The 11,585-nt window shown below is 51.2% G+C and overlaps 2 protein-coding genes across 2 annotated transcripts; both read right to left on the bottom strand.

The window, feature by feature from the left end:
* Positions 1–8,203: 8,203 nt before the first annotated feature.
* LOC121736782 (neurofilament heavy polypeptide-like) lies at positions 8,204–10,198 on the bottom strand. Its single transcript, XM_042128165.1, has 4 exons — positions 10,166–10,198; positions 9,678–10,069; positions 8,644–9,560; positions 8,204–8,337 (listed from the first exon to the last, which is right to left on the bottom strand). Exons 1-4 carry the CDS (start codon positions 10,196–10,198, stop codon positions 8,204–8,206), a joined length of 1,476 nt encoding a protein of 491 aa, XP_041984099.1.
* A 391-nt stretch (positions 10,199–10,589) lies between these two features.
* LOC121736781 lies at positions 10,590–11,414 on the bottom strand. Its single transcript, XM_042128164.1, has 2 exons — positions 11,386–11,414; positions 10,590–11,158 (listed from the first exon to the last, which is right to left on the bottom strand). The coding sequence occupies exons 1-2, from the start codon at positions 11,412–11,414 to the stop codon at positions 10,765–10,767; spliced, it is 423 nt and encodes a 140-aa protein (XP_041984098.1). The 3' UTR covers positions 10,590–10,764.
* Positions 11,415–11,585: the final 171 nt, after the last annotated feature.

Below are 11,585 nucleotides of genomic sequence, written 5' to 3'. Positions count from 1 at the left end.
TCGTGGATGTGACAGCATGCTCCGACGATCTGCTGGACCGAGTGGGCGACTGGAAGGTGGAGGAGGGTCTGACGAGCTCGGACCACAACGGCATCTCCTTCGGCATCACACAACATAAATCCACAGGCACGAACATAATACGTACCACACGCATCTTTAACACACATAAGGCAAACTGGACTCAGTTTCGTGAGAAACTGACCCAGCTGATGTCAGACAGACAATTGACTGTACAAGCGATAGACTCAATACAAAGCACACAACAAATAGATGACGCAATAGACAGTTACACAGAAGCCATAACACAGACATGCAGAGACACTATGCCGACCAAAAAGCACACACAGAAATTCACCTTGTCGTGGTGGAATGATGAGCTCGCGCAGATGAAGAAGGAGGTCGCCACGAGGAAACGCAGGATCCGAAACGCAGCGCCTGATCGCAGAAACCGCGTGGTTGGGTTGTACCTGGAAGCGAAAGAGAAGTATGAGAGTGCAGTGAAAGAGGCTCAAGTAGCGAGCTGGAAGGAGTTTTGCCGAAAACAGGATAGGGAGGGGGTCTGGGAGGGCATCTACAGAGTGCTGAACAGAGTTGGAGGGAGGGAGGAGGATCTGCCCCTGACAAGGGGTAGTGAGACCCTCGACGCCCGAAGCTCCGCAGAACTGTTGGCGGAGACCTTCTACCCCGCGGACCTGGAAAATGATGAAAGCGAGGAACATCGACGGATGCGCCGGCGTGCGGAGTCTTTAGACTCCGAGCCGCCGACGGGTCCGGACGACCCCCCTTTCATCATGGAGGAGTTGAAGAGAGCCGTAAGGTCCTTCAACCCTAAAAAGGCCCCCGGGGCGGATGGTCTCACGTCTGACATCTGCCAGCACGCTGTAGATTGTAACCCGGAATGGTTCCTTGCCCTGCTGAATAAGTGCCTTACTGTCGGCTACTTTCCAGAAAAATGGAAGCAGGCGACAGTGGTGGTGCTGAGAAAGCCGGGCAAGGAGTCATACCGGATACCAAAGGCCTATCGACCGATCGGCCTCCTTCCCGTTCTCGGCAAAATCTTCGAAAAGATGCTGGTCGCCCGACTTAGGTTTTACCTGTTGCCCAAAATAAGCCCCAACCAGTATGGCTTCATGCCCCAAAGGAGCACCGAGGACGCCCTCTATAGGTTGGTGAACCACATCAGAAAGCTGAGGGAGGAGAAGAAAATTTCTGTTGTGGTATCACTGGACATAGAGGGGGCCTTCGATAGTGCTTGGTGGCCGGCCATAAAGGTTCGGTTGGCTGAAGTTGGGTGTCCGGGGAACCTGAGGCGAGTGTTCAGTAGCTACTTGAACGGCAGAAGAGTGAATGTGAGGTATGCCGGAGTGGAAGTTGGCAGGGGGACCGACAAGGGGTGCGTACAGGGGTCCATCGGTGGACCGATCCTGTGGAACCTCTTGTTGGACCCCTTGCTAACTTTGTTAGAGGAGATGGATGTCTTCAACCAAGCGTTCGCAGATGATATAGTGCTGGTATTTGAAGGGAAAACGGCCCTGGAAATCGAGCTTAAAGCTAACAAAATATTAGAGGAAATTAGGAAATGGGGGGAGTCGAACAAGCTAAAATTTGCCCCCCATAAAACTTGTGCGCTTCTGTCAACAAGGAAATTAAAATTTGACGTTCCACGACTAACTATGGGGGGTGTCGACTTAAAATATTATGACAATATAAAAATACTAGGTTTAACGATTGACAGCGGCCTGACATTTAATACCCACGTCACTGAGGTATGTAAAAAAGCAATATCACGCTACAAGCAGCTCGCCAAAGCTGCTAGAGTAGGATGGGGGCTTAACCCCCAGATAGTTAGAACCATATATATGGCCGTAATAGAGCCGACTATTATGTATGCAGCAGCAGCGTGGGCACCCACCGTGGAAAAGATGGGGGTCCAAAAAAGGCTCAACTCCGTCCAACGGGGTTTTGCCCAGAAGATCTGTAGAGCATATCGAACCGTCTCCTTGAACTCTGCAATGCTGTTGGCTGGGATACTCCCTCTTGACCTCAGGATACTCGAAGCATCGAGGCTCTATGAGGCCAAGAAGGGAGTACCACACCCGGTACTAAGAGACAGGGAGGTGGAGCGAATGGCTCCTGCGATTGAGGACCCACATCCGGCAGAGCAGGTAGAGCTGATGTTCGGATTGGTAGATGAGGACTCATATGCTGACGTGGTTAACAGCCACGTCCATAGGATTTATACGGACGGCAGCAAGATTGAGGGTCGAGTCGGAGCCGCACTTTCCGTATGGAAGGGTGAGGCCGAGACGAAGGCCGTCAAGCTTGCATTGCCGTCGTATTGCACCGTCTACCAAGCCGAACTTCTAGCGCTCCAAAGAGCTGTAAACATAGCCTGCAAGAGCGGAATGGCAAAGGTCGGTATCCTTAGCGATTCCAGATCGGCACTCCAGGCAGTCACTCTTAGTTCCCCTCATCCCCTGGCGGTGCAAACGAGGGCGGCCCTCCGAAAAGCTGCATTGCAGAGGCGGGAGGTCTCCTTGTTTTGGATTAAGGCGCACGCAGGATTGAGAGGGAATGAGAGAGTAGACGAGTTAGCCAAGGAGGCCGCTCTGGGCTCGAAGAGGAAACCCGACTACGATCTGTGTCCTGTTTCATTCGTCAAGCGTATCTTAAGAGAGGATACGGTTGAGGAATGGGACAGGAGATACGAAGTGGGAGGGACGGCCGGAGTCACTAAGCTCTTTTTCCCAAGCGCTGCTGCTGCACACAAAATAGTCAAGAAAATAGACATTACACATCACACAACACAGATACTGACTGGCCACGGCGGGTTCGCCTTCTACTTGCACAGATTCAAGTTGAAGGAGGATCCGTCGTGTTCGTGTCAGCCCGGAGTTGAGGAGACGGTTCCTCACCTGTTACTCGAGTGCCCAATTTTTGCAAGCAATAGATACGATATTGAGCAGAAATTGGGCACATCGATGACGGGTGAGAACCTGCCTTCTATCCTGGGGGGAAAGAAGAGGGAGATATTCCTCGGTTTTTGTAAATATATTGTTGAATACGTAAATAAGACAAACTGTGATAAATTAGTGTGATGATAGTTGTAGGTTCTTTACTGTTAGGTTTTTACTGTGATATTAGGGTTAGATTGAATGTTTGTGCCGTAGTTTTATCATTTATTGTTGACATTATTGGGCTTCATTTTATTGGATTTTATTTGAGTTTTATTAATTTTATTGTATACCGTCCGAAATTTAGTAAATTTATTGATTTTATTGTATTAACTATTATTGCTTTTATTTTTAATTGTATTGCTTATTATTCTGTGTCAAAAACTTCGAAATGTATATTAAACTGACATGTACTAGAAGTACTGCACTGTATACAAATGACAAAATTACTAATGTAATGAAAATTAAAACCATACTGTACTAGATAAAAGATGAAAACAAAGTTTGTAAGAAATCAATGAAAAAGAAATGAAAATTATAAGAGCATTACTTAAAAAAGAAAAGAAAAAGATGAAAAGAGCCAAAAAATAAAAAGAAAGCAAAAAACAAGCCCTGATATTGTTAGGGGAATGGCAAAAAAAAAAAAAAAAAAAAAAAAAAAAAAAAAAAAAAAAAAAACCTAACCTAACCTAACCTAACCAGTCTCGCGCCGACCGCGGCCGAGGACGGACGTGTCTCCGATAGACATCGGTTACATGCGGTTACATCTGTGACCGCATGTAACCGAGTGTAACCGAGTGTGACCGGGAGTGACCGGGTGTTGCCGAAATCGGCTACATCACAAAATTTTATGTAACCTTCTGTTACCCACGGAGACACGTTCGACTATCACATGTTGAGTACATCAACCAGGTGCCGCGCGCGCACACCTTTGGTTACGATTAATGCTCCCGAGTTCCCTCGAACGCAGGGTAGCACCGCGCGCGTCGCGAAGCAGCTATCGGTCGGCTGCCGTTACCATCGCCGGGACGCTCCCAGGCGCAGACAGTGATATTGGTGAACAAACAGTGGAATTAGTGTTAGTGAGTCGCCATCAACATTCGCGGTCGAGTGGAGTGATACACGATAACGAATGTGTCTCCGGTAGACATCGGTTACATGCGGTCACATATGTGGCCGAGTGTAACCGGGTGTGACCGGGAGTGACCGGGAGTGACCAACTTCGGTTACATCACAAATTTTATGTAACCTTCTGAAACCCATGGAGACACGTTCGACTATCCCGGGTCGAGGACATTAACCAGGTGCCGCGCGCGAACACCTTTGATTATGCTCAACGCTCCCGAGTTCCCTCGAACGCAGGGTAGCACCGCGCGCGTCGCGAAGCAGCCACCGGTGGGCTGCCGTTACCATCGCCGCTAGGATGCCTGACGAAAACAACCAACCAAAGAAGTTGACACAGAAGAATCAAGATTCAACATAGCATAAATGACATTGTAAACAATTGATATTGTATATTTTATCACAAATAAAGAAGAGAAAAAAAAAAAAAAAAAAAAAAAAAAAAAAAAAAAAAAAAAAAAAAAAAAAAAAAAAAAACCCAACCGATATCACAACCTACCAACCCAATGCAACCAAATGCAACCAAATTATTATTCTAACACGCCACGCCACTACTACTATATACTCAATACCATATACAAAACAACCAAAACACAAAACACCCAACAACTCAGCACTACAATCAAAACTATCCTATGCACATCAAATCTTATGTATATATACAATCAAAACACAAACATCCAATAACTCAGTTACATTCGGATACACTCGGTTACGCTCGGCTACACTGGGTCACACATGATCACACTACCAACCCTATACAAACTACGTCACTAACCCAACTCATATTCATTACAACCAAAAACAAATAAAGCAATCCACACACACAACCTACCCAACCCAATACAAACTTTGTCACTAATCCAAATCGTATTAATTACAACAAAAACAACAAATAAAACAAACCAATCTCACAACCCAGCAACCCAACACAATTACCATTAACACTCAAATCATAGTAATTGCAACAAAAACAACAATAAACAAACCAATATCACAACCTCCTAACCCAATCCAAACTTCATCACTAACCTAACTCGTACTCATTACAACCAAAAACAAAAATAAAGCAATCCACACTCACAACCTACCCAACCCAATACAAACTTTGTCACTAACCAAATCGTATTAATTACAACAAAAACAACAAATAAAACAAACCAATCTCACAAACCAGCAACCCAATACAATTACCATTAACACTCAAATCATAGTAATTGCAACAAAAAACAACAATAAACAAATCAATATCACAACCTACCAATCCAATACAAAATTTATCACTAACCCAACTCGTATTAATTACAACAAAAACAACTAATAAAACAAACCGATCTCACAACCCAGCAACCCAATACAATTACCATTAACACTCAAATCATAGTAATTGCAACAAAAACAACAATAAACAAACCAATACCACAAACTACTCAACCCAAAACAAATCTTCTCACTATCAAACCGTGCTAATTACAACAAGAACAACAAACAAAACAAACCACAATCATAACCCAGCAACCCAATACAAATACCATCAACACTTAAATCATAGTACTTGCTACAAAAAACACTTATAAACAAACCAATATCAAACCTTTCAACCCAATACAAACTTCATTACTAACCCAACCCAAATCGTCTCAACTGAAACAAAAATCAAAATATAAAACAAACCACACTCACAACCTACCCAACCCAATACAATCATTACTCAACCAGCTCTTATTAACCCCAACTCGTCACACGTTATAACACACACCAACCCAACAATCCAACAATCAGCCCCAAACCAAGCTCATACCTATCAACCTGAAAACAGCCTGGTGGAATGTGTAAACCGATAGCGCTGAACACCGGGACGAAGCCCCAAATAACTGCCCCTCAAAAAAAAAAAAAAAAACCTAACCTAACCTAACCTAACCTAACCTAACCTAACCTAACCTAACCTAACCTAACCTAACCTAACCTAACCTAACCTAACCTAACCGAGTCTCGCGCCGACCGCGGCCGAGGACGGACGTGTCTCCGATAGACATCGGTTACATGCGGTCACATCTGTAACCGCATGTAACCGAGTGTAACCGAGAGTGACCGGGTGTTGCCGAAATCGGCTACATCACAAAATTTTATGTAACCTTCTGATACCCACGGAGACACGTTCGACTATCACATGTTGAGTACATTAACCAGGTACCGCGCGCGCACACCTTTGGTTACGATTAATGCTCCCGAGTTCCCTCGAACACAGGGTAGCACCGCGCGCGTCGCGAAGCAGCTATCGGTCGGCTGCCGTTACCATCGCCGGGACGCTCCCAGGCGCAGACAGTGATATTGGTGAACAGACAGTGGAATTAGTGTTAGTGAGTTGCAAGTCAACATCCGCGGTCGCGTGGAATGAAACACGGTAACGGACGTGTCTCCGGTAGACATCGGTTACATGCGGTCACAGATGTGACCGAGTGTAACCGGGTGTGACCGAGTGTGACCGGGTGTGACCAACTTCGGTTACATCACAAATTTTATGTAACCTTCTGAAACCCATGGAGACACGTTCGACTATCCCGTGTCGAGGACATTAATCAGGTGCCACGCGCGCACACCTTTGGTTACGCTTGATGCTCCCGAGTTCCCTCGAACGCAGGGTAGCACCGCGCGCGTCGCGAAGCAGCTATCGGTCGGCTGCCGTTACCATCGCCGGGACGTTCCCAGGCGCAGACAGTGATATTGGTGAACAGACAGTGAAATTAGTGTTAGTGAGTCGCAAATCAACATCCGCGATCGCGTGGAGCGATACACGGTAACGAACGTGTCTCCTGTAGACATCGGTTACATGCAGTCACAGATGTGACCAAGTGTAACCGGGTGTAACCGGGTGTGACCGAGTGTGACCAACTTCGGTTACATCACAAATTTTATGTAACCTTCTGAAACCCATGGAGACACGCTCGACTATCCCGTGTCGAGGACATTAACCAGGTGCCGCGCGCGCACACCTTTGGTTACGCTTGATGCTCCCGAGTTCCCTCGAACGCAGGGTAGCACCGCGCGTGTCGCGAAGCAGCTATCGGTCGGCTGCCGTTACCATCGCCGGGACGTTCCCAGGCGCAGACAGTGATATTGGTGAACAAACAGTGAAATTAGTGTTAGTGAGTCGCAAATCAACATCCGCGATCGCGTGGAGTGATACACGGTAACGAACGTGTCTCCGGTAGACATCGGTTACATGCGGTCACAGATGTGACCAAGTGTAACCGGGTGTGACCGAGTGTGACCGGGTGTGACCAACTTCGGTTACATCACAAATTTTATGTAACCTTCTGAAACCCATGGAGACACGTTCGACTATCCCGTGTCGAGGACATTAACCAGGTGCCGCGCGCGCACACCTTTGGTTACGCTTGATGCTCCCGAGTTCCCTCGAACGCAGGGTAGCACCGCGCGCGTCGCGAAGCAGCTATCGGTCGGCTGCCGTTACAATCGCCGGGACGTTCCCAGGCGCAGACAGTGATATTGGTGAACAAACAGTGAAATTAGTGTTGGTGAGTCGTGAGTCAACATCCGCGGTCGCGTGGAGTGAAACACATTAGCGAATGTGTCTCTGGTCGCAGTCGGTTGCATGCGGTTGCAGGTGTGGCCGAGTGTTGCCGGGTGCGACCGACATTGGCTACATCACAAGCTTTATGTAACCTTCTGAAACCCATGGAGACACGTCCGACTATCCTGTGTCGAGGACATTAACCAGGTGCCGCGCGCGCACACCTTTGGTTATGCTTAATGCTCCCGAGTTCCCTCGAACGCAGGGTAGCACCGCGCGCGTCGCAAAGCAGCCACCGGTGGGCTGCCGTTACCATCGCCGGGACGCTCCCAGGCGCAGACAGTGATATTGGTGAACAGACAGTGAAATTAGTGTTAGTGAGCCGCAAATCAACATCCGCGATCGCGTGGAGTGATACACGGTAACGAACGTGTCTCCGGTAGACATCGGTTGCATGCGGTCACAGATGTGACCAAGTGTAACCGGGTGTGACCGAGTGTGACCGGGGGTGACCAACTTCGGTTACATCACAAATTTTATGTAACCTTCTGAAACCCATGGAGACACGTTCGACTATCCCGCGTCGAGGACATTAACCGGGTGCCGCGCGCGAACACCTTTGGTTATGCTCAACGCTCCCGAGTTCCCTCGAACGCAGGGTAGCACGCGTATCTAGGCCGGCGATGCGCATCTCCGCGCTTGCAACCGGCCGTCCGACCTTCACCCCTGTTGGCAGGACGGACCTCAGCCTCGCGGCAAAGGCGTCCGCCTTTTCATTTGCGCCCTCGCCAGAAATCGCGAGGAGGCGCCCTCCGGTTCGGGCCCGGCGGAAGCGGACTTGTGGAATGTCAAGTTCCGCGATGTTAACCGCCCGCCGGGCCGTCTCAAGCGCCTTGGCGTATGTCATACCCGCCTTCACGGCCGACTCCTCTATGGTCAGAGCAACGGCCGCAGTGGCGGGGACGCGAAGCCTTGGCTTTCTCTTCTTCGGGGCGGCTGTAGATGGCGTAGCCGCCCCCTTCTTCTTCTTACCCTTTGGGCCCACCTTGGTCCAAGGGGTCTCAGTACGAGGGGAGCTGGTGTTCGCTCCCCCCTGTGCCGCCTCCTGAGCGGCCATTGACGGCCGCTTCTTCTTCCGGCCCTTCTTGGCCTTGGGCGCCTCGGGCGCGGCAGGGGCCTCTTGCGGGGCCACTGCGGCTGGCTGCCGTGTCTTCTTTGGGGCCGGTTTCCCCTTGGCCTTCTGCTTCGGGGGCTCCGGCGTTACATCCGGTGGAGCCTCTACACTCTCGACGGGAGCCGGCGTAATACTCCGGGCTCTGTCCGCCGCGAGCGGAGGGCGCAGTCGAGGCTCTGGAAGGAGCCGACTCTCCAGTCCAGCCAGCCGAGCGTTCAGCATGTTGCTGAAGGTCTCCACGTTAGATCGAGAGACCTCAGACAACAGCTGGCGCATATCCTGCTCGGCCGGCTTCAACACCTGACGGCGTAGCTCCTCTAGCTCTTTGCGCAAAGACTCCACTTCATTCTGGAGCCGCGCATTCTGAGCCTCGAGGGCCCTCATCTCTTCGGTCGCTCCGCGACTTCTCATTTCGGCGACAGTGGCGCGTATATCGCTGACCGCCTCCTTGAGGAGCCGCTGGAACGTCCCCTTGAGGTTATTCGACTTCGCTGCGACCATGGAGATCGTTCCCAGCGAAGTCTCAACACATTGGGCCAGAGCGTGGATGGTCTGCTCTGGCCTATCTTCTTCCATGGGGGCGGGGCTGGCGAGGAGCGAAGAACGCATCTCTCGCGCCGCCCTGGCCGCCTCGGCTACCTCCTCCTCCGCCTGGAGTCGAAGGGCCTCCTCCTTTTCTCTGTTTAGATCGGCCTGCGCCTTCGCCAAGCCGACATATTGTCCGGTCGTTGGTGGGCGGCCACGTCCTCTCTTTGCTTTTGGTACGGCCCCTTTGCTGAGGGGCGGTGTCACGTCATCGTCAGAGCGCCTCTTCCGGCGCGTCAAATCCGAGAATGCGGGCAAGCCCTCGGAGTCCAGCGATATGCCAGACATCTCACTGGAGTCCGAGAGCCAGTCCTCGCTGTCATGTCCGGGTAAGTCACGTCCATGTTGGGAGACTCTACCGCGAGGGGAGTCTCTACCAATCGGGTCCTTTCCGGTGCTTGGAGGCGGCATTTTCACGTCGCGTGTCAAAAGGACACGCGGAAGATCCTTGTCGCCTCTCATCTTCTTCTTCTGCATCAACTTCAGCATTCGCTCAACGCCGTTAGGCTGCGGCTGACTGAAGTCGATGTCTTCGTCCGTTAGAAGCTCCGCCGCCGGCGCGGTAATGGGCGCCGGCTTCGGGCTGTCGCGCTTCTTCGCGCTGTCCCCTCCTCCTCCTAACGCAGCCAAGATGGCCCGCTGCCTCGCCGCCTTGGCGGCCTCCTCGTCCTTCTTCACCGCCTTAGCGGCCCCCTCATCCTTCCTCGCAATAAGTGGCCCCTCCGTATACGAGGGCCGGCCACCGTCCGAAGACGGCGCATGGGATTCTCCGGCTCCTGAGGAGCCGGGACCCACCCGGAGAATACTTGGCTTATTACGACCTTCCATCATTACTAACACCGACACCCCGGGTCGCGGGCCCCTTCGTCACACTGTGGGCGCAGCCAAACATACAACAACAAGCACACACACAAACACACGCCATACCGGCGTTCAGCCACCCCTCCCGTGTCACCGTGAAAACGCTCACGATGGCACGGGGGAGGTGCCCAGGGACACGACTAACCTAACCTAACCTAACCTAACCTAACCTAACCTAACCTAACCTTTTTTTTTTTTTTTTTTTTTTTTTTTTTTTTTTTTGATGCGCAGGGGAAACCCATCATGGGTCCCCCGGGTCGGGTACATGCCTCAGTTAAGCTGAAGCACCCCGGGGGTATGTGAGACTCTTACTCACTAAAACCACCTGCGGTTGCCTTCAGCCGTATAAAGGAGGGATGTCCCGGATCTTACAAACACAGGACTCCCTCCACGACCGGCCGGTCTACCTCAAGGGACCGGACTTTCACCAAAAGTAAGGGAACACTTAGGCATACTAAAGCGTTCCCCTCGGCGCCGGGACTAGCTAAGCCGGGCAGGTACCCATCCTGACCCGGAGCCCCGTGGGACGAGAGTTATTGGAGGTTCGCATAGCGACGCCTCCGCACTCCCGTTCTACGCCGGCGGAGCGGAAGAGAGGACCTGTCATCCTCTCTATTCCGCTCCGCGGTCTCTTTCTGCGAGATGACATACTCGCAGAAAGAGACCGCCGCCTGCCAGGCCTCATCGCTCTCAAGCATGCAGCGCACCATGCTCGGGAGCGAGAGGTCCCCGCCTAGCACTGCCACAAGATCGTGGCGCTGCACGGCCCAGCGATCGCACACCTCGAGGGTGTGCTGGGCCGTGTCCTCCGCAGCGCCACAGTCGTGGCAGGCTGGCGTAGGCTCCCTCCTGGCGACCTTACACAGGTACGCACCGAAACAACCATGTCCGGTGAGCACCTGAGCAAGGCGGAAGGTGAGGGGTTTTCTCTTGCGACGCATCCACGCCGCAAGAACTGGACGCAGGGCCTCAGCAGTACGTTAACCTAACCTAACCTAACCTAACCTAACCTAACCTAACCTTTTTTTTTTTTTTTTTTTTTTTTTTTTTTTTTTTTTTTTTTTTTTTTTTTTAGGAGGGGAAATGCATTACGCATCCCCCGCCCCCTCGGGGGAAGGGGCGGGGGTATGTGGGACTCCCTACACGAGGTTTACCCACTAAAACCCCCCCAGCCCTTCGTCATGCGCCTTGTGCGGGAGGGACGGGAAACCGCGGAGCGACTACAACTCCGCCCCTCCCAGCGCGCAGCCGCAACCGGCACCTTCTTCAAGCGGCTTGAGCCGCGTTCCTCACCGAGAGCCCCCCGGGCTATAGGGGGGCTGTCTTCTCGGGACCCATACAGTGGGCGGGATCC

The sequence above is a fragment of the Aricia agestis genome, chromosome 19, assembly GCF_905147365.1.
Source record: "Aricia agestis chromosome 19, ilAriAges1.1, whole genome shotgun sequence".
Lineage (NCBI taxonomy): Eukaryota > Metazoa > Arthropoda > Insecta > Lepidoptera > Lycaenidae > Aricia > Aricia agestis.
This window is presented reverse-complemented; position numbering and strand designations above follow the sequence as displayed.

Excerpts from the sequence above, each read along its gene's own strand:
- LOC121736782 (XM_042128165.1), bottom strand. The coding sequence starts at position 10,198 with ATGGAAGGTCGTAATAAGCCAAGTATTCTCCGG. Across the intron at positions 10,070-10,165 it reads ATAAGCCAAGTATTCTCCGG|GATGAGGGGGCCGCTAAGGC; the intron begins GTGGGTCCCGGC and ends ATTGCGAGGAAG. Across the intron at positions 9,561-9,677 it reads GGACATGACAGCGAGGACTG|CAAAGGGGCCGTACCAAAAG; the intron begins GCTCTCGGACTC and ends ACCGCCCCTCAG.
- LOC121736781 (XM_042128164.1), bottom strand. The coding sequence starts at position 11,414 with ATGACGAAGGGCTGGGGGGGTTTTAGTGG. Across the intron at positions 11,159-11,385 it reads GGCTGGGGGGGTTTTAGTGG|AAAACCCCTCACCTTCCGCC; the intron begins GTAAACCTCGTG and ends GCGTCGCAAGAG.